The 26,743-nt window shown below is 39.3% G+C and overlaps 1 protein-coding gene across 2 annotated transcripts in view; it reads right to left on the minus strand.

Annotated features, from left to right (window-relative positions):
* Window positions 1–1,844: 1,844 nt before the first annotated feature.
* The window catches only part of fam168a (family with sequence similarity 168 member A), a 34,387-nt gene continuing 9,488 nt past the window's right edge, over window positions 1,845–26,743 (minus strand). Inside the window, exons 2-6 of one of the 2 annotated variants that reach the window (XM_069891798.1) lie at window positions 16,270–16,395; window positions 11,362–11,504; window positions 7,181–7,355; window positions 4,706–4,836; window positions 1,845–3,540 (exon numbers count right to left, since the gene is read on the minus strand). In XM_069891798.1, the coding sequence (XP_069747899.1) occupies window positions 4,724–4,836; window positions 7,181–7,355; window positions 11,362–11,504; window positions 16,270–16,395 (557 nt within the window). In that variant the 3' untranslated portion in view covers window positions 1,845–3,540; window positions 4,706–4,723. Of the gene's footprint in view, window positions 3,541–4,705; window positions 4,837–7,180; window positions 7,359–11,361; window positions 11,505–16,269; window positions 16,396–26,743 lie in introns of both variants that reach the window. The other variant, XM_069891797.1, reaches the window with a different exon arrangement.

Consider the following 26,743-nt stretch of genomic DNA (forward strand, 5'->3'; position numbering starts at 1 on the left):
ATGTGCTGATAAGCACATATTGACATTTGGAATTAAGCATTCTCAAGTCAGAGAGAAATGGATTTTGATAGGGCAAAGCATTCTCACATTTTTTCCAAGCTTTACAGCAATTCTTCCTACTTTACCACCTTATTTATGGAGGGAGTAAAATTCAATGCACCATAAATTAGCACCAAATTTAAGACAGCCTTGCTTTGATTTTGGTCCAAAATTGACAATTCTCCTAAGTGCAAATCTAGCTTTTTATTAAATCAGTAATCTGGCATAAGAAACAGAAAATTGCACTTTTCCTTTCATGTGAAGTGCAGTAAAAGATTATAAAGAATAGAGAAAACAGTTACAAAACTAAATACGCCACTGTATTGCTACAAGAGAGAAAAAAACCCACAAGGACTATGAAATGGAGGATAAAGTTCCATGAGGGACAAATGAAATTAATGTATCAGAATGTTTTGCAAGTCTGCCCTTGTACATCTTAAATGATATATTAAGTGCAGCAAATTTGTACAAAGAAATTGAATACCACCTTAATGGATCAATTTAATTTACAAAGATATTAGCAATACAAGGACAGCAAGAATTCAAGACACTGCAATGAGCTGGGAAAGTTTACTTTGCAATTCCAGGCACAAATATTTTTGAAGATGCTTAAAACCATTTAAGTCAATAGAGCATAACCAGCTAATGTCACACTAAATAGTTCCCATTTGCCAGTTCAATTCACACAAATTAGTGGGAAATTTAACCTCAACATAGCATTGCAAAAGTACTATTTCTTTGTTTACTGTGCTTTCCGCAGACCTGATGCAAACTCTTCCCCCCCCCCCCCTATTATTAATGCCCTGTAAAAAGCAAGAATGCTGGTTATGAGCAGTAATGCAATGAAGTACTTGTGATTTTCAGTGAAATGGAAAAGCCTCACTGACAACAGTCACAAGATTTATATTTGCATCAATAGTGGTTGGTTCAGTTTAAAATTGCTCTCTGCCAAATTGTACTTATATCCTGCAATACTGCATTCAATTAGAACAGTAATGAGAAAAATTGGAAATCCATTTTTGTTCTATCCCTATTGTAATTTAAATTTAAAAGCAGTTGCTAAGTCAAACTCACCATGTCTGCACACCTGGTGTTGGTAATGTCTCCACGAGACTGGTCAATTTCTCAACTGCTTGTTGGTTTAATTTAAATGAGAAAAAAATTCTCCATTTTGCGAAGATGCAAGATCACCATCAAATTATACTTCAGTCTTTAAGGCAGTGAAGGATACCATCTAATCACTGAGGAGTTGGTAATATAATTATGAAAAATTGATGGATGCTAAACAATCAAGCCAATCCCCATTTTCTGATGTGGAATGGTTTAGTAAATCGGAGTCAAAATATTTAGTTTTAATGTGTTGGTTAAATTAATGGGATAATAATTTTGAGAGATCCATCACTAAAATTTAGGCAAATGTAAACATGAGACAAAATAATATTTTTCTAGCAAATAATTGGACAAAATCCTGATTTAAAAAAAAAATTTGGTACATTTTTGTCCCAAATGGAATGTTGCTCAAGACTGACACAATTAGACACAAAATGAATCTGATGCATCTTTACCTTAACTAATATTAAAATTGTTAAAGCATTAAGATTTAAAATTATATATCGTCTGCAACATCCTTGCAATGCTAGAGGCAAATCTGATTAATTTCAAAGATGGCAATCAGTATTTCTTACTACTTACCAATCTGAACAATTTATCTTTGAATGTTTTAATACTTCAACATAGTGCGTCTTTTGATATCGCAGAATATACCCTCTTTCCCGCCTTTATTAAACAGGTTACATTAAGCAGAATGATGCTCCATATTATCATACTTTATTGGATTAGGATTGTGGTGTACCCATCGAAAACCACACTCATTTTAGGAAATTACCCAATTAAACCTCTTATTTATTGATCTGTATGCAAAATTTTCTGGAACAGCAGACTGTGAAGTTTAATATAAATGATTACAATTCCATTTAAAACCTAGGTCTCATATAGCTTGCTTTTCAAGAATCAGTCTATAAAGCCAACCACAAACACAATATGGGCGTTTTACATACATATCTATATATATATATTCATGTATAAAGTCTTGTACCTGTTTATTAGCATAGATTATTTTTATATATGTATTGTGCAACATTACCTATCTTATGTATTTTGACAGAATTCTGATATGTTGTCATTTCTAAGTTGAAGGAAAATAAGTACTCCCCAAAACTGAATTTACTTCCCCCTCATACCTTTGTCAGTGCCTTCCAGTCATTTACATTCATTCCCTTAAGATTTTACCATTAAGGTGGAAAGAATACATTTGCCAGGCTGTGAATGAATACTTTCGCAAATTAACAACTGCACCCATTTTTTGTGGGTGAAATTGTTCCACAAATTCCTGTCATCTAAGACCCTCCAGAGTGTTAAAATTTCAGTGTTCTCCCATTCAGAGTTTTTCATCAAGGAACATCTCAAATTGTAATTACTTGGTTTGAAAGTTGTACATTATTTAAATGACATTTTTTCATTCCAAAGAATGCAAAAAAAAATGTTAGCTAATAACTAACAAAGTGACAATGAACTTAATGAAGGAAACTGCATAAAAATAACAAGCTTAATGGTGGCAGGATTTCACAGGTTTGAGGAGAATAGCCATTGTGTGTCATAAATCCAGATTTGTTGACGTTATTGAGAAGTTGCAAAGGAAAGCCAATGCAATAGAAATACGACTTTGAATACATTGCAACCTGTATTTAGGACCTCAAAAGGGCACAATACTGAAATAATAGCTGCAGTAGACTGGCTGCAGGAAGAAATGGTTTTCAGCTGGCCAATTAGTTCAAACAAGTAAAACTGCATCACTTGAGAGCCATCCCAAGAATTCACTGCTGTGACAATGAAATGAGTGCTCCATTTCTATATCCCTTGAACCCCTCAAAGCTTTTATGAATAATTCTATCAAAACAAAAAACGATTAAAGGCCATTTCAGTGAGGAGTACTAAATATTGATAATGCCTTTTAAATGTAACTAGAAAAGCTAATATTCCAACTGAACATTGAAGGTTTTATGGCTGTTATTTGCTAGATTGAGCAAACCCTGACCAATTAGATCAGAGACAGGCAATCATAACTTTTGCCTTCATTGGGATTGATGCATCAAATTCGGTTTGGGCTCAATGTTTGCATTTACATGTAGGCTTCAGTATATAGGATCTCAATGGTGAAATATGCAACTTTAAAAGGATGTATTCTCACCATTGAATAGGCTCCTTTGGCCATAACCTCAAGTAATAACAAATGTTGGTCTGTAACAATTTGGAGTAGCTATGATGGAAAAGAACATAAATGAGGCAGAAATTTGGAGAAAAGCAGCTTTTACAAAAAAAACACTAAATGCATAAAGTGACCTTTGCACTTTGTCCTTGCAAACAGATTTGGTGCCATGTGGCTTCGATGCACAAGCACCAACGTAAGACTTGAGTAGTTGCATACAATGTCTGACTCCAGATCTGTAAGGAATTAAGAGAGAGAACTTTATGCCACATCTGACACAAGTAAAAAAGGTTAGTGAATGCAAGGTCATTTCATTCAAAAGCAAACTAATCCTTAAATCCTGGGTGCAACTTTTTAAATGTTTTGCGTAAATATTTTTGGTGGAATTAGACCAGAAGAAACTAGCACTTTGCTTAGAGTGGAAAGCACCAAGTTCCTTAACTAGTAACCTATCGTGAACACATCTCCCCACTTCTCAGGAAGATGCAACAGCGACTGAACTTCCTGAGAAGATTGAAGCGGGCAAGGCTCCTGGCCACCATTATGTCATCTTGGCCAGCTGCATCAGTGTGGTACGGTTGATGCAGAGAAATGGATCAGAGGTCAATCCACATGACCATAAGAGTGGCAGAGAGGATCACTGGAGTTTCCCTCTCCCCATCAACATGTTCTGATCATTGTCTGGAGAGGGCGTGCAAAATCATTGAGACCCCTTCTACCCTGCACACAGCATCTTTCAGCTGATTCCGTGGGGTAAAGATCCAGGAGGATCAGAGCCAGCACCACCAGACTGAGGAACAGCTTCTTCCCACGGGCAGTGAGAAGGCTGAAAGACCAAAGGAACTGCTCACACTGACCATCCAAGAATCTCACATTCATGAGCAACATTTATTTATTTGTATATATGAAATAGTTGTCTGCATATGTATTTCCTGTCTGTCTGTGTGTTATGTCTAGTTATGTTTTTGCACCTAGGTCTGGAGAACATTCTTTCTTTGGGTTGTATTTGTACAGTCAAATGACAATAAACATAGAATAATTTCTGGGGCAATTTTGACAAGGTAGATCCCAGGTTTAAACTTCAGAAAAATCGGCCATGAAAACATTTTGGATACACAATTAAAAACACATCTTAGTAATAAGGATTTACTTCCAATACAGTTTTGTGGTGACAGACTAAAACAATGTACTTAAATTCCAGTTGTGTCAGGTGGTGTCTGATGGGGCAGAGTGATACCTCGCAGGCTAAACATTTCCTTCAAAATTATCTAAAAAGTATGCTATGCACCGTCTGGGGAAGGGGCATAAGGAATGAGCAAAAGAATTCCAGCCTTGCCAGTGATGCCCAGATCCCTCCAAACAAAATAAAAACAAACTTAACTTCTTGGATGTCAAACTTACATGAATTGGTTTGCAAATTTACCAGTGTGGAGGTACATAGCTATACGCAGGTGTTCCTTGAGTCCTGTACGTTGGCACAGAAACAGGATGTGGTCCTAGTTGAGTATGTTGTGGCGTGGTCAGCAGGGTCCCTTTTGAACAAAGGAAGAAATTTTTAAAAATCTTCAGTTCAACATTATTAGATATAGGAGGGAAAGAGAGATGCCACACCTGTTTAAAAGTTATGTACAGTTGCATTCACAATAAAGATCCAGATGGTTTTCAGGCATTTACTGCAGTAATCCACAAATTTTATGTAATTTTCTAAATTCAGGCAAGTGATTAAAAGCGGAAAAAGGCTTTTGAACCCATCCCACCCTTACATTTTTGGATTCCATTTCTTATTCTCCCCATTTTTATGCTATGTCTGCATTCTTTTTATCACTAGTCAGAGTACAAGGCAAGAAATGCAGAAAATTACTGTGTGGAAACTCTAAGGTTTTCAAAATAAATTATTAACAGACCATGATTGGATGCAGCTGTGCACAACCTTAGTTACACCCCACTTGGAATATTTGTGTTCAGTTCTGATCACCTCACAATAGGAAGGAAGTGGATTTGATAGAGACGGTGCAGAGGACATTTACAAGGATGCTGCTTGGAATGGAGAGCATGCCTTGTGCAGATAGGTTGAGTGAACTTTTTTTTCCTTGGAAGGACGGGGGTGGGGGGTGAATAGGGTGTAACCTGATAGAGACATACAAGAGGTATTGATCACGTGGATGGCAAGAGGCTTTATCACAGGGCTGAAACAGCCAACAGAAGAGGGTATCGCTTTAGATCCTTGAATGTAAGTACAGTGGGTGATGCAAGATACAAGTTTTTCCTCACAGAGTGAAGAAATACACCGCTGGCAACAGTGGTAGAGGAAGATACAATCAGATTATTTCAAGAGACTGTTAGATAGGTAACTGGAAAAAAGGAGAATTATGCAGAAGGGAAATGCAAAGCAGTTCCAATACATTATTAGGTTGGCATAACACTGTGGGCTGAAGGACCCGTAGTGTTGTTAATTTCTATGTAGTGAAACACCAAAGTCTATAGACGCGGTGATTGTAGAAAATACACAGAAATGCTGGAGTAACTCAGCAGGTCTTGCAGCATCCAAAGAAGGAAAAGATATATCTTGAAGAAGGGTGCAGGTCTGAAACGTCAGTTATATGTCTTTACCTCTTATGGACACCGCAAGACCTGTTGAGTTCCACATTTCTGTGTTTTTACTTGCAGATTTCTATGTGACTACACTTCATTAAGAGTTCAAATGACTACAGATGCTGGAATCTGGAACATAAAAAATGCTGGAAACATTCAGCAATTCAATCAGCATCTGTGGAGGCAAAAAGCACAAACGTTTTGGAACCAAGATCCTACATAAGGAAAAGCAATTTGATTTTTTTTTGTTGCATTCTTGTCAGATCAAGACACAAATCCCATATTGAAATCAACAGAAAATGCTGGAAATAATCCAGAATGGCAACATCAGTGGAGACAAAGTTAATGTATCAGGTCAATAAATTTTCATAACCATTCTGAAGTTTACTGAACTGAAACATTTATTATTCCTCTCCAGATATGGCACCTGACTTGAGAATTTCCAACATTTCCAACAGGGCGCCAACAATTGGGACCGGACTGGGGTTCAAATCACGCGCTATCTGTAAGGAGTTTGTATGTTCTCCCAGTGTCTGCGCAGGTTTTCTCTGGGGGCTCTGGTTTCCTCCCATCGTTCAAAAACGTACCGGCATTGTAGGTTAATGGGGTGTAAATTTGGCAGCACGGACTTGTGGGCCGAAATGGCTGGTTACCATGCTGTACGTCTAAATTTAAAAAAAATTAAACTTCAGATTCCTAGCATTGACCTAATTTTACTTAAGCCCTACAATGGATTAATCAAAGTACTGTGCCAATTTTATGATTTACACAATGAGACACTGACGATACAAGATACTCTCTCTCTCTCATCAATCAACAGTGACTATATTATCATAAATATGTATTGTAGCAGTATCCTTGATTACTGATAACTCAAGCTATGACTGGCCTTCAATGTGCAAGATGAGATGTAGCACATTATTAAGGTAATGCACCATTTCTGCCCAGACTGATTTAGGAAAAGATTTCTAAATACAATCAATTCCCTTGAGAATAACAATTGCTATTACGGAATATTTAGAAATCACTATCCAAAATAATTTCAAGTGATCCTAAAATATTGCTGGTTTAAATATCCAGTTGCACAGTAAATCTCCATGGAGATTAAATATACAGGAAATAAACAGACCTGTTGGAACCTAATAAGCCTTCTCCATTTCTACACATAGGTATTTTCTGAATTAAGCAATAAAGTACTGAAGCCCACCTTGAGCTTAAAGAATGCTGCCATGGAAAGCTTTGTATTTTTGCCAAAAATATGGTATACATCCACAGAAAGTCTACCTGCTGTCATCGCCATGGTAGTCCCAGCAACCATACCCATAGCCATCCCATTGGTCCGCGGAGCAGGAACAGAAGTTGGGTAAATAGCGGGTTGAATGCTATTGGGTTGCACCACTGTGGTATGGTGGATTACATGAGGCTGTGCTGCATACACAGGCTGTGTGTAATAAGCCCCCTGCTTAAAAGAAATAAATCAGAAATTAGCTGAAATCCTATCCAATAGTTCACCAAGTATATGCTACGCATTATACAATCAAATGATACACTTACACAAGCATCAATTTACTGAAATTTAAAAGCTTCATTCTCCACCACATTAAAGCGGTAAATTTTATGAAAATGCCAGGCTTGCTAGTGATATTTCAATGGTTTAAAAATCTACAGAACTTTTATAATAGCAGCAGCGCACATGAAGAGCAGTTGATTACACTGTCATGAACAACAACATAGGAAATTGCCAACTATTTTGATAAAATTCTGGGAGTTGCTGCTCATGTTTTTGCTTCCTTACCAATCCACCACAACGCAGGGCACAGTAGAGAACAGTACACCAACTCTTGAGGCCAGAAGCTGCAGAGGGCACTCATTAAACCAGTTGCAGAAATGAAAACAAGCCTGCCTAACACCCAGGACTACAGGTAAAGGCTTTGGTTTCAACTCCTGGTTCTGTGAATCACCAGTACCTAAAAAAGGTGAAGAAGGGAAGAATAAAAAGGATGGGGAAGGAAAAAGTTCAAGGAATGATGGGGCGATTGCTGAAAGGGCAGGGAGGACTCAAGAGCCAAAAAACTGAGGTGGGAAAAACAGAACAAGAACAAAAGGAGTGGTGGTCAGTGCAAGAGCTGAACACTTGAGGTGGGATGGGGAGGGGAAATTCAGATAAAATGAAGGCATGGATAAGCAGGAAAGATAAAAAAGAATGATCAGAAGAAAAATGTGAAAGACCCTCCAATCATGCCAAATAGGATGAATAGAAAAGAAATCTTGCAACTCAAAACCAGGTGGCGCTGGAAATTATTCACAGATGTAGAAAACTGCATAATTGTAATCTGCAACTCATGACCAGTTATCTTCCTCAATCTACTGTTACCAAGCCTGAAGACCCATCCTATTCATTCAATGCAAAAAAACACTCATCACAGCTAAAAATGAGGTTACCACCTGGTGAAGCTGCAATACAAATGATGTTTGCTAAACAGAAAAAAATAGTTTACAATACAGGGTTAAGCAATTCCTCAAGCATCTGTTCAGAACAAAGCTCTCCAAATGATGGTGGGGAAAAAAAGCAATTATTAACAGGGAGAGACCACGCTATGAACAGTCACAACTTCAGTAATGGAGGGGCCCCATTTTTAACTGATAAAGAGAGAGTGAAAGCAGAAATGAGCAGATGATCATTCTTGGCTTCTTCCACTTCTATTGGTTACAACAATGAAGTCCACTCAGCAATGTGAAAAACTGGCCAGGCATGTCCTGTTCACACAAAGAGGTACTAATCTAATCCAGTACACAAAGTTGGGGAGAAATTCAGGAGGTCACACAGTATCCAGAAGTAAAGGCCAATAAATATTTTGGGCCTGAGCCCTTTGTCAGAAATCTAATCTAGCCAATCACTTAAATCAGCAAAAGGAGATGCCATCAACAGTGCTATCAAGTCTTTCTTTCCTCTCCAATAACTGCATAATTCCTAATTTATGTTTTGGCAGCACCATTTAGCACCAGACCTCAGAGTTGAAAATAATATTGAGATGTATGCCCTCAACATGTGGCAGCTTTTGACTGAGGGTATCATGAAATGTTGCAAACCAAAAGTTAACAAGCATCATAGAACAGTGCACAGAGATAAACCCTTCAAACCATGATATCTGCAAATTAATCCAAATCTCTACTTGCTCAGCCCTCACGCACACCTCCTCTATTTCCTGCAATCAGCCCTTTCCACCAATCTCTGCATTCAACATATCATACTCTGCAATTTCTACTACTCGCTGCATTGGGATCTCACAACCTGACACATCTTCCTCTCCCCTCACTGCTTTCCATAGGAATCACTCTGTCCCTGACCGTCTAATCCATTTACCCTCCTTCCCACAAAATGGCCCCTTATTGACCACAATAAGTGCTGCACTTCCATTTATTTCTCCTCCCTCACCACTATTTGGGGCCACAAACAGTCCTTCCAAGTGAAGCAACACTTCTCCTGTGAATCTGTAAAGGTCATTTACTGCAGCAGATGCTCTCAATACATCAGGGAGACTGGACCAGATTGGGAGATCGTTTCTCTGAGAATCTTTGCTGTCTGCTGCCATAGCAAGGAACCCCCCCCATTAGCCAAACACTTGAATTCCACACCTCACTGCTAGTGACCTGACTATGGCCTCGAGTGCTGTGAAGTTGGCCTCGAGTGCTGTGAAGTTGGCCTCGTGTGCTGTGAAGTTGGCCTCGTGTGCTGTGAAGTTGGCCTCGTGTGCTGTGAAGTTGGCCTCGTGTGCTGTGAAGTTGGCCTCGTGTGCTGTGAAGTTGGCCTCGTGTGCTGTGAAGTTGGCCTCGTGTGCTGTGAAGTTGGCCTCGTGTGCTGTGAAGTTGGCCTCGTGTGCTGTGAAGTTGGCCTCGTGTGCTGTGAAGTTGGCCTCGTGTGCTGTGAAGTTGGCCTCGTGTGCTGTGAAGTTGGCCTCGTGTGCTGTGAAGTTGGCCTCGTGTGCTGTGAAGTTGGCCTCGTGTGCTGTGAAGTTGGCCTCGTGTGCTGTGAAGTTGGCCTCGTGTGCTGTGAAGTTGGCCTCGTGTGCTGTGAAGTTGGCCTCGTGTGCTGTGAAGTTGGCCTCGTGTGCTGTGAAGTTGGCCTCGTGTGCTGTGAAGTTGGCCTCGTGTGCTGTGAAGTTGGCCTCGTGTGCTGTGAAGTTGATGCCACCCACAAACTAAGAACACCTTATATTCAGTCTTGGCAGCCTCTAACTAGAAAGCATCAATATTGACCCCCAATTTCTGTTAACTCCCTCCCCTGGGATCCCTTTCCCTTATCCCTCTTCCTCCCTATATACCTTTCCCTTCCTTCTCCTGTCAGAGAGCTCTCTTTATAAATCCTCTGCCTTCTCCCCATACCTTTTCGGCTTCTTTCTTGTCTACCCTCCCACCTATATATCCACCTATTACCTCATACCTGTTAGTCTGTGTTCCTCTTATTATTCAGGCATCTGCTGCTTTTTTTGGCACTCCCAAGGAAGGGCTCAGGCCATGTTAACTGCCTTTTACTTCTTATGGATGCTGGGTGACCTCCTGAGTTCACATCGAACAGAAATCTACAGCACAGTACAGGCCATTGCACCCACTGTGATCTAATAACATACTCTAACAACTGCCTAGAATTCCCCTATTGCATAATCTTCAATTTTGTCAGCTCCATATATCTATCTAATAGACTCTTAAAAGATCCGGTTGTACCTGCGTTCACTACTGTTGCCAGCAGTGTATTCCATGAACCCACCACTCTGAGAAACTTATCTCTTGCAACCCCCATACTTCCTCTAGCACTTCTATGCATTGCACAAGTTTCATATTTCATTTGTTTCTCTCAATACAACTAATAGCAAAGCATGATAACCAATTCAGCCAATTAAATCCGTGACTTTTCCTCAAGCAAGTTTGGCTCTATACCCGTATTTGATGCGCATATTCAAATTACTCCTAAACAGATGAAATTTTAAATAGACAAATGGAGTGATGATTGTTGGTAACTTTCCATTCATACCACATGAGACAAAAAAGTTCTTTAACTGATATTCCAATAATTTCAATGGCATCTGTAGCCCAGTCAATCGTATCTTTTACATCCAAAAGGTATCCCAAAATATTTAAGTGCTTTTAAGCCAATAATATTTTTGAATTATCACCAATTTGCTCAAGATACAACAACATAACCTGGACATAGACAGAGCCCCACTCCAGAGAAAACAAAATTAAAGAATGGCTTGCTGTGTTGGAGGTGGTTAGACGGAGAAGAGCCAATAGAAAACTAAAAACAGTGGAGAGAACAGCAATCCTGCATAATTATACTCAAAATCAGGCATTAATTGGTATATTATCCATAACATCTTCATCAATTACGGACAAATACAATGCAAATTTACCAGTTCAATGATTCAACATTCTTGGAACGTGACATTTCCATTTCACATTAAATTTACCTGAGCATACAAATTTTGCTGTGGGTAGGCACTTCTAATGGGATACATGGCAGTCTGGTAAGGATTTGGAGATGGAGAATATGGTGGTGGTGCACCATTACTCTGAGTAGGTGCTACCTTGTAGGGGGTTCCTCCAGTGTATCCTAAAAAGATAATAGCAATTAAAAGCACAGGAAAAATAGTATTAATGGACATTTTTGTATCTAATTTCTAGATTAGAATGTCAAATTCAAAACCAAACTTCAAAGAAATAAAAATTATTTTTAAATTAATCCAAGAGCATGCAGTAAAATTTCTACTCATTCTAAGGGTGTCGTTGCACACAACTTTAGCAAACTTGAGAGAACTAAAAGAAAGCCATTATTTAAGATAACAGCCAAGAATTTGCTGGAACAAGGAATTTTTTTTTACATATTCGCACCAATTTGTAGGATATTTATTACTCCTACACCTTATCACCCCTTCATATTGAAAAGGATTGTGAAAGAGCAGAAATAATAAGTTTAGGAAATCATTTGAAGTGGAGTCAAATTAAAGAATAAACGTAAGAGGAAAACTGACAAAAATTGTTTAAAAATTGGAAGACTTTACTAGCTGCAGAAGTGAATTTCTAAATTGAAAAAAAACAAATGCACATTTAGAGATACAGCATGAGTACAGCTCTTCTGGCCCGAGCCTGAACCATTCAAATACACCCATGTGACCAAATAACCTACTAACCGGCACATCTTTGGAATGTGGGAGGAAACTGGAGCACTCGCAGGAAACCCACACTGTCAAGAGGAGAATCTACCAACTCCTTAAAGACAGCACTGGATTTGAACCCAGGTTTCTGGCTCTGCAATAGTGTGCAAACCACTACGCTACCTGCACCGCCCTTATAGTTTCAACAATTTCTAGGGACGAGGGTAAGTGAATGGGATTGTATTAAATAGGACCTCAAGTACTTGTCTTTATTTTCTGTGAAGAGTTCAATTTGGAGATACAGCACAAATGTGTCAGATTATGCAAACAAGGGATGGCAACACCGAGTTCAGTTTTTGAGACTCACAGCAGCACACACAAATCAATCAGTAATTTTTGGCTATTTACCATTTGTTGCATTATCTACTTCTCACAAATTTTATATCTAGTCACAAATCAATAATGGTGCAAACATCAAACTCACTATTGTCCAAGCAAATTCTAAGCCAATGTGGTAACTGCAGTTCAAAACTTTCAGATCATGTAAGATTCTTAATCTTTAATAACGACTTAATATACAATCTAGATTTTAATAAGTTTGTAATAAACTAGTCAGAAGTGAAAACTAGCCATTTCCTCCTCTTCAAAATGTAGTACAAAAATATTTTAAACAAGCTTGGATCACTATCTAATCCTTCATTAAAACTGTTTATATTCTATGCAAAATTGAAGATTTTATGACTGGAATAATATTAACAGAAGTTATTTTACATTACTGGCCAACTCTGCATCTTCTATGTTGTCTTATACAAGATAGCTCTGTCGTGTAGCCTCAGCTTTCAGTCTGCATCTTTACGACAAAGATCTGCAATATCCCTTAATGACAAAAATCTCAAACTACTTACTGTGTGGCAAAATAAAAATGTTCAAAAAAACAATTTACACAAAAATTATACAGAACATCTACATTTCAAAAGTAATAAGATGCATTCTCAAACGGAGTTACGCATCTGTCAGATGTGGCATTGAGCAGAGATTTCCCCCTCCCCTCAGGAAAAGGAAAAAGGTTAATCAGTGCTTGGTTACAAAGCAGTATTAGTATGCACTAAAATTAAGCCAACTGACTCCCACTGAGACGAAATGTGGCATGGGGGGAAAAAAAATTGAGAAATACTGGAAACAAAAATCAGGTGCAAAAGGATCCTTGGTGTGCATGCCCCATGATGAATTATTCCAGGGGTTCAGCAATTTGCATCACCATTAATCTTACCCAATCTCCATGCACAAAAAAATGTAACAGAAACAGGAGAATGCTGCCCTTTGAAAATTGTTAAATGCCTTTACTCAGGTGTGCTACTGAATCTTCTATAACCTCTCCCCGACAAAAATGATCTGCGTAGTAGGAATACAACTGACTATTCGCCATGAATTTTCATTGTTGATTTTGTTGGCTCTGGATGATCATTTTAGCACTTAAACACAAAAGTTTCAGATGACAAGTCATTGTAAAAATAATTTGATATCAACATCAAGGTGCAGAAAGTGTGTTCATTACAGTCAACTTAATAGCTGACTGGAGATTAGCAAGCAGCTCAAGTTATCAAAACAATGCTTCCTTTTGCTGCGAAATCCAGCATTAGAAATTGCTCTTGATGTTACAGGTGAAAACTAAACGTTTTGTTTGGAAGGAAATGTGCTTCTTATAAAACATCCTAGTCTCAGAACCTAGTCTACATTACTTACAATTTTAAGTTGGTCCCTATTATTACGCAACAAGTAACATTTCTAGAACCAAAGCGCCAGGAAGTAATTGCCCTCATTTTCATTTGGTTGTTACAAAGCCAAAGCTTTAACAACTTTCGACATGCATTAGAATCTACAAGTTATCGACAAATATGGCAAGGCGCATTTATAAAATTAATTTTGTATGTCATTTCATATTTTCTGAAACTTGTTTACTTGAATATGGGGTGTTTTATCTCGCACGAGTCTTGAGCACTGAACCCAGTACATGATTCACATTCTGGGTTATATATCATTACCCTTTCCTGGACAAATAGAATCCTGCTTTCAGTCTAAATATTTCCAGCATTTTACTTTTATCGTTGCAACTAATCTACCCTCTAATTTACACTAAAAATGTTCACACAGTCTCACATGCATACACACATTCACACCTCAACTAACTAGGTAATGTAAATCACCTTGCCTCTTAAAAGGGACTTACCTGCTTCACGTAGAGAAATTGGACGTGGCCAGCCCTTTGGAAAAAGTCATGCGTACAGTACAACCTGTCCACAAATATAATCTACAATCATTTTAAAATATTTGGCCCTGCCCAATTTTCATTATATTAGGGAAAATGGAATTTAGGTCAGACACAATATAAATTGCTTTCTGCGATAGGATTCTGAAAGAAATTAGAAAAAAACTTCAATCTGGAAGACAATATCTTCAATGCTTTTCCACTGATAATTTAGAGTGCGCTCTTCCAACGACCACTCAGTTGTCTCCTGACATTGAGTATTCAACTATTTTCAGTGAAGCAGTACACTTAAATATGAGGGATTCCTTTTGAGGTGGTGAAAGGGATGCAGAAGGAGAACAGGAAAAATATAGGGAAGAAGCAAAATTGAAATCAAATATTTCCTGCACAATTTTTTTTCTGAATTCATAGGAAAAGAAAAATAATGGAAATACTACCAGACCTTTTGCTTTGGAAGATGGGCATTCCCATCCAGTCATCACTTAAGTAAAGTTAATTTCTTGAATGTTTTGTTATTACAGAATTAAAGTGACAAAACAGATTTTTTTTTGAGAACTACATTGGTATTAATAGATATTTGCATGTTACAGCTTCTTCCCCTTATTATGGAACAAAGTACAAATCACTATGGTTTTTAAATTCACATCCATGTTAGTACGACACAACAATCATCTTATTAGTGAGTCTTTCTCATGCATTGGTACCTAATGATCATAGGCAAATAGCAAATTTGGCTGTGCACTTCACCGGTATATTGGAGTACAACAGTACACGATCTCTATTCTAGATTAAATAAAACAGTCTTTCAGTTTGAATAAATGAAGCTGGTTACAAAAGGCCATGAATTAGATCAATGTTTATGCTAATCAAATCAAGTAAAATGTCGACAAATGTGCAATAGGTTTTTTTTAAAAAAAAATTAACATTTGCACGGATGTTCTGCTGTGTAGTTTATTTTTGCACTACTAATTAGTGATAATTCTGCGGTACCAGCGGGAAAAAGGAATCTCATAAATCTGAAATCTGTATCCTGTCAAAGAAGCATTTTATGAATTTCATTCCCATGTAAAGAAATTCGCTACAATAATGTAACACTGAAGTTCAATGCAATTTTTATATACTGAATACAGAATACAAAAAAATTACATTGACCAGCAAAGTACAACTTACGTAATGGATTTTGGGTTTGTTCCACTCCAAGTATACTTTAGAAAGCAAGGATTTTAGCTGCAGTTAGGCATATAATGTTACAGAAAGTAGTTTGAGATTCTTAGTCGTTTATAATCCTCGAGATTGTTTGCAAATACCATTTCTCTATTAGATAAAAGTATTTTGATGTGCAGAAGAGACATGGCCAAAATATTCATCACACTTTTAGGCAGCTTATAGGGAAGAAAAAAATGATCCTCCACAATTTTTCGTAATACTTTGCATTCCCTTTCTTGCTTTAAAAAATTTAAACATTTTCAATCTTCTGATTAATAGATTTTACTTAATTTTTCAATAATATTTTAGTTGGTTTGTTAACACTGAAAAATTTGGGAGACAACTAATGAATTTGACAATTATTACTGGTTCATACTTAGTATTAAGTTAAAACACACAAGGCTGGAGAAACTCAGCAGGTCAAACAGTGTCCTTTATATAGCAAAGGGAAAAAAAATACATAACCAACATTTCAGCCTCGAGTCCTTCATCAAGGTAACAGGTTTTTGTGTTTTACTTAGTATTAAGTTTCCATTTTAGCACCTTAATGTTCTAATTTGTTTGCAAAGTCAGCTGCTTTCTTTCTCCAAATAAGCTGCCATCCTTAACTTTATAAACCCAAATCTATACAAGACAATAGCAATTTCAGATGCTTCATGAAATCTCACTGCTCCCCAGGACTCTTCTGCACATTACATTTTACAAGAATAAATCAGTGTAGTAAAGTTCTACAATATAACAAAATTATTTACTGAATGATGCAGAAGATGCTTGAAAAGTTCTGCTCTCAGTGCCAGCATCGACTGGGAGGTCATAAGTGCCCTCAGAAGTACCAGACGTTGATGTCTGTGGCCAGCTCTGTCTCATCATGAATAAAGCTTGCAAAGAGAGAAAAAAAAATGGTCTCAATGTTAATACAATAATTAATGGATAAATGGCACCTAGGATTCTATAAATGTACATAGACAACTTCAGATAAATCTAAGGTTTCAACAATGGAATCTAATGTATTTTGAAACATTGCGCGAATTTCAAACTTATTGATATCACTATTTGTCTAGAGGTATTTGTACACTTGTTTTGCACAAGTCTACATTTCTAGTATCCATAGAATTTAAAACTTGTATTTCTGTGGTGTTAAAATGAATTTGTTTCACGGATAATAATTTTTTGTAGAAATTAGGTATGGCAGTAAGTTAAATGTATTGACAGTTAAATGAATTTATGTGCAGTTTTAGAAAGGCCCCATTAACCTTTCTATAAATGTGTTTAAAATCTTAACATTTTAGTACTTCCTATTTTCTTTCATAAATTTGCCTAGATTTATTATGTAAACTTCCTGTGTAAATTTTTATTTTAACTACATGCACTCTTTAGCAGATGTGAAAAAACAAGAACTATAGCACACAAAGTTAGCCCCCATGAAAGGGATACAAGTTATAGTGGGACAGTTGTAAATTCAAATAAACTATTATTCTCTTCTACACAGGTAGTCCTTATTACCCATAAAAATGAGAATATTCTCTTTTAGAACCCTCAAATATTGCATCTTTTAAAATGTGCAGGTTCCCTACCTGTAATTTCATATGGCGAGCTCTCCACTGGCCACCGTGACAGAGGTGCACCAAAGAAAAGGTACAAGGACTGCCTAAAGAAATCTCTTGGTGCCTGCCACATTGACCACCGCCAGTGGGCTGATATCGCCTCAAACCGTGCATCTTGGCGCCTCACAGTTTGGCGGGCAGCAACCTCCTTTGAAGAAGACCGCAGAGCCCACCTCACTGACAAAAGGCAAAGGAGGAAAAACCCAACACCCAACCCCAACCAACCAATTTTCCCCTGCAGCCGCTGCAACCGTGTCTGCCTGTCCCGCATCGGACTTGTCAGCCACAAACGAGCCTGCAGCTGACGTGGACTTTTACCCCCTCCATAAATCTTCGTCCGCGAAGCCAAGCCAAAGAAAGAAGAATTTCATAACTGTACTTGTCTCTCACTAATAAAGCTAAAAACAAATTTCCTTGATCACTCGGCACTTTTAAATAGGTTATTCCTTCCCCCCAGACATTTATTGTAATATATATGGTGTTTTTTTACCCCCTTATAACACTTGTAGTCCTCTTTTCAAAATTTGCTTAGTACAAGTTCCTTTGCAATTTACAGTACACACAATTATCGAGAAAAGAAAACACTTACTGCCATACCTAATTTCTACAAAAAATTATTATCCGTGAAACAAATTCATTTTAACACCACAGAAATACAAGTTTTAAATTCTATGGATACTAGAAATGTAGACTTGTGCAAAACAAGTGTACAAATACCTCTAGACAACTGCTCTAGGATACCAAAGCTACCTTTGGTATGTTAAGGCTTTGTTCTGAGAAATGGTGGGAAATATGAACAGGCCCAGAAAAGAATTCAGAAAATTGATGCAACTGGTCTTTAAATATTAAGCCCAATTTCTCATCTTTTTCCAGTACACTGATGACTATTGGTTCTGCTTCCTACTCTTGTCTGGAACTCAAACATTTCATAACCTTGTTATCAATTCCCCCCTTGCTCTCATTTCTTATAACTCCTTTTCTCGTCATCCGAGGATATTAACCAGCATGCACTACAAGCCCATCAATTTCATCATCATTTTTAATATCAATCCTTTTCCCCGTAAAGAATCCATTCACTTTTGACATCAGTATCAAGATGCCTTCCTTTCTCTTGAATCATGGCTTCCCTACTACCAGAGTTGACAAAATACTTTGCCATGGTAGTTTTATTTCCTGCACCTCTAAATATAACATGAATATATTGGGAATGAAGGGATATTGATCATCTGCAGAATTTTAGTTTAATTTGGCCATTGTGTTTGGCAGAGACACATGGGTTGAAGGGCTTATCCCCGTTCCATGTTTATCTATATTCCTACTTCCATCATGCCATCTGTAGGGGAGAGTCGGATTTCCAAGTAATTGTAATACATGTCTTAGCCACAGCTAAAGCTATTTTAACATTTAAATTCGGAATTTAGTTAATTTATTACTAACTTCAATAAAGTTGCCCAAAAGATAAAGCACCGGGTTGTCCGCGAAGCCTACCCCATTATCCTTGTTAATGTTTCAGTAATACCCTGCCAGAAAGGTCTCACCTTCACACACGACCACATACCATGTACAAACATTCCTATTTCTATTCCACATCTAAAACACATCAATATTTCTGACTTTGATTTATGTAAATTCTGTGGGGTGAGATATACAGTAATTGGTGTAGAAAATTATAATGCGCTAATCCATATCTTGCATTTATAATTGACATCATTCTATCCAAACACCAATCAGACCAACATCTTTCCATTATAGCAACTCCTAAATCCGACTCCCATCTCTCTCTCTGTTCCCTGGCCAAATAATTCATTCCATCTCACTCATTTCAGGTGGGTCCAAGTTGGGTCCCCATCTTTCTCTTTAAGAACAATCTTAACTGGAGAAAGCAAAAGAATGTCCCATTAGCTACTCCATGCTTATTTCTTAATTGTTAAAAAGACATGAGATCCTTCCATATAACAATCATCAACGTCTCTCATTCCTTTGTCAAAGCATGAATTCAATATTTTGCTATCCAGATTCATAGGCAGTAGTACATTTTTACATAAAGGTGACCTCCGTGATATACCTGCTTTTCCTCCCTGATATATTCATTTATTTCTTGTCATATTCTAATCATGTGTGTTAAATCTAGGATTATTCTATTTTGTTATTGACTTAAAATTCCACTTATAAATGAAGTCCTTCATTGACTCTTTTATTGAATTCATTCACATTCAAATCCACAGAGGGGAACTGTTTTCTTCAAAGAAAGATGACAGAAATCTTGCTGTGCTGATAGATGAAGCTTCTTAAAATCCGAGAGTCTAAGCCACACATGTCAAACTCTGGCCAGCGGGCCAAATTTGGCCCGCGATATAATTATATTTGGCCCGCAAGATCATATCAAAAATGTATTAGAGGTGGTCCGCTGGCCGCCGCGCCAGTATAGCGCATGCACAGTAACCACTGTGTCCCAGGGTGAGAGAGAGAAAAATCCTGGTCCTTGAAAAGTAGTGGTGGGTGGATTTATAAACACGCTGTCGTGTCCCCCCGCCCGCCCCCCCACCGCAGCACGGCCTGGCCGGTGTCAGGGGAAGCCAAGGCCGCTTCCCAGCGCCCGGAACCCCAGTGGCACAGCGTTTCTTGGAGCTGCAGATGGAGTCGGGACACCGGAGGGAAGATTGGGGCTCCTGGCCGGGCGATGGGGGCGCTGGCCACCGGCCGCCCTGTGCCTTCCCACCGGACCAGCGGCGGGTGCCCGGAGTACACGTGGAGAGCGAGGCTGGTCGGGCAGGTAGGGTGGAACCCCCCGCCAATCTCGGGAGTGGCGTGGGCTGCATCGGGATTAGCCGCGCTCACCTGCTCCTCCACCGCTGACCAGGATCCCAGCGCGGTCCTGAGCGCGGAGACTGCCCTGGAAATGTCCTGGGAAAGAAAAGGGGGTCTGGGAGAAACTCAGCAGGTCAAGGGGGGTCCGGGAGAAACTCAGGGGGGGCCTGACCTCACCAGGACCGTTGCCCACTCCCCCTCCCTGCCGCAGGCCGACCCGCGACTCACGGTGACGGGGCCACTGATCCGCTGAGATGCCGCCCTGCAGCGAGAGCCGATGCCCCCGCACTGTTGTTGTCCAACCCGATCGCCCGCAAACCCCGCCCTCCCGCACACAGGCCTGAGTAAGTATTATGAACTTTAATCTCAGGATAAAACGATCTTTCAATAGTTTCATGTCACAGTGATAAATATATTCCTGGTTAAAAATGGTCCTGCACCTGGATACAAGCTCATTAGGCATAAAACTTGAAAAGTGTGTAAATCAAAGGATATCTGTACCAATGGAAAAAGGGCATGGCAAATAACCCTGCTAGAGTTCATGCCCACAATCAGTCATCCATTTGATTCTTTCGGGAATCATGTTATTCTTCCACATTCTCAATAGCCCTCAGATTTTACTATTCGACAGCACACTAGCAACATTTGACAAATCCTCTATAGAGAAATATTATTTATTGAATATTTTATTTTTCATTTGTTAATGCTTCTGGAAAGAGTTTATCCAAAACTATTATTAAACATTTATTTTAATAAGAAAAAGTTTAACATTACATATGATGAAAGAAGAGAAAACATGCAGACGTTGTTGAAAATTTTCAATAAAGATTTAGTTTGGCCCTCGACTTAGTCCAAGTTTTTAATTTTGGCCCTCCGTGAATTTGAGTTTGACACCCCTGGTCTAAGCTCTCCCAATTTAAAGTCCCATGTTAACTTTTCCAGTGTAATTCTAGGTACTTTGTTATTTCTTAGGAATTTAAAGAATTTTTTAGTACAATAGGCAAAGAGATACTGTAGACTTGGCATTACCTTCACTTTTATACAATTTACCTTTCCTGTTCATGTAATTGGCAGATATTTCAATTTCTATAATTTTTTGTTACCTTCTTCTTCTTCTCTCTCTGGCTTGGCTTCGCGGACGAAGATTTATGGAGGGGTAATGTCCACGTCAGCTGCAGGCTCGTTTATGGCTGAAAAGTCCGATGCGGGACAGTCAGACACGGTTGCAGCGGTTGCAAGGGAAAATTGGTTGGTTGGGGTTGGGTGTTGGTTTTGTTATAGAAGGGCATATAATTAAGCTTATAAATTCTGTAAATTATTATCTGTTATTATTCCCAAGGATTTAATTCCATCTTTCTTCCATTTAAATCTACTACCTTTTCGGTATCTTGCACTTTTGTTCATATTTATTTTATATCCCAATATTTTTCCATACGGGACACCCCTGACTTCTTGATCAACTCAAGTGAAAAACAGATGACATTTGGTTATTAGTTATAATTTTAACTTTAGGCTATGGTAAAGTTTTCATCCAATTTATAAATTTCTACCTATTTCAAATGTTTCCAATGTTTTATATAAGAAAGACCATTCTAGTTGGCCAAATGCCTTTTCTGCATCTAAAGAAATATTATAATTGGATTCAACCTTGATTTTGCCATATGTATTATAATAATCTACCTCGACTATTTGAAGAACGTCTTCCTTTAACAAATCCCACCTGATCTGGATGTATTAATTTTGGTAAATACTCACCCAGTCTGTTGGCTGGTGCCTTAGCTACAATTTTATAATCTGCATTCAGAAGTGATATTTGTCTATATGATGAGGTTTTTAATGGGTCTCTACTCTTTTTTTCGGTAGGACTGTAATTATAACAGTTGAAAATGTTTCTGGGAGGGTTTCGATCTCCACCTCCACCTCCTGGTCTAACAAAATTCATCACAAAATACTTAAGTGTAGAAGGGTTCTTCTGTGAAAGGATGAACAGGCCACATAAAAAGCACAATTTACAGAGTATGAAGTATGGTAGAACAGTTGAACAAGAATTGAGCTCACAGGATTTCACCATACTTCTCTAGTGACTTTTAAATGTCAGATTTCTTTGAAACCTACTCAAAAGGAGAGCAACAACAGCATTTCTAATCTATCCACTAAATGAAGTCCAACATTCTTAAAATTGCTTTTCTGCACCAACACCAATGGCTTTATGTCTTTCCTAATACAGAATTTTTTAAACAATTTTTATTTGATCACTTCACCGTAAACATATCAACAATATATACAAATATTCATCATTAAAATATATACCATGAAATTTTCATTTTTCTTTTCTTTCCCCCTTTCCTAATACAGAATCTTGAAAAAAAAGATTCCATTTGTAGCCAAACCACTGCTTTAAAGGTCCATCAAACCGTTGCTCTGCGTCTAATTATAAAGAGTGCATCTCGAAAGTCAGTCTTGCAGCATCCATGGGAGATAAAGATATATTCCTGAAGTTTTATGATTGAGCCCTTCTCCAAGGAATAGACAAAAAAAAAATCTCAAATAGAGACAGTGCTGGCTGGGGAAGGGAAGGACTCCAGGCCAATAAAAGGTGTTGATTGGATATAAGGATAGAGGTGAGAATTGATTTTTTTTGTACAAGGGAAAAAAAAATCTTCACCTGGGCACCCTCCAACCAGATGGCATTAACATAGACTTCTCTGACTTTCATTAAATTTCTCCCCCCCTCCCCCTGCCCCCAGCCCATCACCTTCCTCTAGCTTTCCTCTCTACCTTTCTGTTTCCCCTCGCACAGACAAAAATCAATTCTCACCTTTCCCCTTATCATATCCAATTAACACCTTTTGTTGGCCTGGACTCCATCCCTAGCCAGCACTGAATCTATTCTGAGATTTCCTTTTTTTTTTGCTTATTCTTTGTCTGTTACTTGAAGTCATCCTCAAGACCAAAACGTAGGTGATAGGTCTTTATCTCCTATGGATGCTGCAAGACCAGCTGAGTTCCTCCAACATTTCGGCATGTTTTACTCCCATTATAAAGAATCAGTCCAGCCATTTTCAGTGAAGATACCTACCAAACAACATACATTTAACTTTTTAAATTTAGACAAACAGCACAGTAACAGCTTTTCGGCCCACAAGTCCATGCTGCCCAGTTACACCCTGAGTACGTTTTGAATGATGGGAAAAAAAAATCAGAGGACTTAGGTGTCCCAAAAGGTCTACACCTCATTTTCAAGCTCTGCCTCTAGGCCTAGGGTCTACAGTCAGAAGAAAATCCTCACTAAAACTTTTGAAAATTTCTTCAATATCTTCCATTCTTCTGAACTCCAAATATAATCCCAACAAACTCTTCTCGCACAGCAGCCTGCCATCCCAGACACCTGTCTAGATCTTTGCTACGCTCCTTTTGCAGTAAGTTTATCTTTTTTGGATAAAGAGACCAAAATGACAAAATACAAAGTATGATCTCACTAAATAAAACAAGACTGCCTTGTTCCTGTATTCAATCCTCCCATAATAAAAACTGTATGCTGGACTTTAGTGGCATGTGCACAAGCACACCCTGGTTAATATTACCCAAATAATTTGCCATTGAACAGATACTCAGCTTTTCTGTCAAGTTCAATGAAAATGACTGTTCATTGTTCCTCATTATTAAGGTTATTACTAAGAAGGTGCTTGGGATGGTGAAGATGGATATATCAACTGGAATGGATGACATGCCAGTCCCAAAGAGGCAGCTGAAGAGATTGGGAACACTTCTGTAGTGATATTTCAAGAATTAATTAGAGTCAGGAATGGACCTAGAGGATTGGAAGTTTGCAAATGTCACTCCATTCTAAAAATGGAGAGAAGCAAATAGACAGGAAATTATAGGGCCAATAGCCTAATTTGAATGGTTGGCAAGAGTATACAGAGTCTGTCGCACAGGTGATGAATCTCAGATGCAGGAAGAGGAGAGTGCGAATGTCAGGATCACCCATGTGTCAGTGAGCCAATGAGAATGTCAGAGGAGTTTAGCTGGGTGGTGTTTGGGGAGTTGAAGTCGACTTCATGGTATGCTGAAAGAAATGACTGAGCATATTCTTTATTTGTTTGTAAGCTGTGGTAAATCAATATTGTTACAAGTCCATTATTAAGAATGAGGTTCTGGGGTACTTGAGAGCCCAAGATTAAAAAGTGGCCAAAATGGTTTCCTTCGGGAGAGATCTTGCCTTACAAATCTGCCTCAATTCTTTGAGGAAGTAATGAGCAAGACAGACAAGAGAAAGTCAATGGATGTTGTTTACTTAGATTCTCAGGTCTTTGACAAGATAACACACATTTGGCTGCTAAACAAGATGGGAGCCCAAGGTCTGATGGGAAAGGTACGAGCATGGATAGAAAATTGGTTGACTGGCAGAAGGCAAAGAATGGGTGTTGTGTGGAGGAAACGTGGACTCCCTGCCTGTCTGGAATGTGCATATTGCAGGTGGTCATGTGTCCTCCCTGTCTGAAACTTATTCGGAAGTCGCATCACCTGTCAATCAAGGTTGAACTCCGGCCACCCATTAGGGCACACCTTGCCGATAGCCACTTTAAATTACCTAGGGTCATTATTGGTTAGAAGCACAGATTAACACTGTATATAACACCAACATGTTCTCTCTGCCCCGTGGTCCAAGACCCAGACATTGCACCACTCCAGGTCGCTACTGTGGACATTGCTGAAGTGTCACAGGTAAGGTGTGGACTATACTGAAGCTGAGCCGTGGCATTGTGATTGATCAATGTTCTCCTCACTGCGTGCCTGAGAGAGTCACACCCCCATTGATACATGGAACCGGGTGAGCCTAAGAGTCCCTGTTTGTAGTGTATGAGCACGTCGTGTATAGTCGGAGTCCAACCTAGGATCGAGGGGAATGTCTATATTATTGCTTAAGTGAAATAGTAATCAAGTATCTTTTAATGTTCACCTGTTTGTGTCCTGTGTATTAAAGTCACGCATGATTTTAACACTTGTGTCCAGACTAGTCTCTGTGAACCCACTGAACCTGATACCCTTACCAATACGACAATTGGCGCTGCGAGCAGGGTTTAGAGTTTCAGCTGGACACACATGGAGTCTAACCATGTGGGAGTGGAAGCTTGTACAACAATACGGGAGATCATAATAAAAAATGTATGTTAGTAACCCTATGGTATCCCTATTTGGGCACCAATGGGGTATCACGTCCAAATTAAGTAACCAGAGTGTCCAAAAATATAGAATCCCTGCAATGTGACTGTTGTGAGCTGCAAGAGGCAGTGCAGAATAGAAATTAATATCATGGAGTCAGCCACCAAACTGATTGAAACAATAGCTGCAAACAGCTCACTGGTCTGGCTTGCAGGTTGTCCGAGCCATTCTCCAGCGGGTGGGAGGGGATTGATACATGGTTTGGTATGTGTGGATGGATGGTGATAACCATGAGGAAACAGTTCCATGATGCATGTTCTCCTCTTTGCATCCCTGAGCCTTTGCAAGCCCGACCAGTGATCATGCAATCTCAGACCTGCCATGAGCACCCCGCCAACCCTCCAAAACAGAGATGTAGCCAAAAATGAAGGGACCCTGGGTGGGCACTTATATGATTATAATGGAGTCCCAGGACTAGTCTGCTAAGGAGCTAACCAAGTGAGGGGGCCGATACCACCAGCACCCAGGTGAACACATAGCCATGCCGCTGCTTCAGGTGGAAGACGAGGGGACCCCCAATTTTCTTTTCGCTCATCGAGAAGTGAGAACCTTGGGTGGTCTGCCTGACCAACAGATGATTGAAAATGCCTTGTAGGCGCTGCCAGAAGGGGATGATGATAGTACCACTCTGTGGGAACTGACCAGGCCCGGTTCCCTGCCCTCCTAGAATGGGGTCACATGGCCAGCCATTGTGGAACACCATTATATGGGGACAGGTTGTTAGGGAGTGGGCACTGATTGTGGGTATCTACAGGAGCACATGTGAGGATCACTTCCCAGGGAGCATGATGACTAGTGCCTTGACGGGCTATTGGTCATTACTGTCGCTCCAACCTTAGAGGAGAGATCTCCCCCCCTCATAGGACTGGCAACCGGGAAGTCATTACCCTCCTGGAGGGATAGTAGGGAGCACCTGTGCAACTCTGCAGGGCTAAGGGAAAGTTGGGTGATGTCACCATGCCAGTGACTCAGACAAGTATGCTCTCGAGAGTGCTTTGCAGGGGAAGCCCCATGGGGGTGGAGCTTCCGTGTACTGCCCGCTCTGACCTGGATCAACCTCCACTCTGGTCCTCCCCCACCGGAGGTGGTCCATGACTTATCCATCTTTTGAGCTTTCCCAAACACAACCCGTTCTTCTCCTCTCTTTCCTCCCCCCCCACAATGAAGAAAACTACCATTCAAGCTGTTCCTCTTCTTGATCCGAGAGTCTACAAAGTGCTCATCGTAGCAGATTGCTAAGATCCCATCACCACACCAACTTGTTTAAGCAACAATAAACACTTGCCACTCATCAAACAAAGAACTCTCAGCAAGATAGTCGAGATGTTGCCATGGAAACCTCAACATTGGACATTCAATCACATCTTTCGTGAGGTGCATTCGGGGTACAGACCCTGAGCTGTAGTAATAACTTATTTAAGCACACTCAGGAAATTGGAGTTACAATTCATTGTTTCAAAGTTGCAGTTTATAAGTAGTGTCACAGATAGAACTTTAGAAACATATATAGTTTGTTTCACTTGATAATGACAGTGTCATGCCAGCCCTCCCATTAACAGAAACAAATACCTCATGGGGTGGGTGCTTC

The sequence above is a fragment of the Narcine bancroftii genome, chromosome 7 (genome assembly GCF_036971445.1).
Source record: "Narcine bancroftii isolate sNarBan1 chromosome 7, sNarBan1.hap1, whole genome shotgun sequence".
NCBI lineage: Eukaryota > Metazoa > Chordata > Chondrichthyes > Torpediniformes > Narcinidae > Narcine > Narcine bancroftii.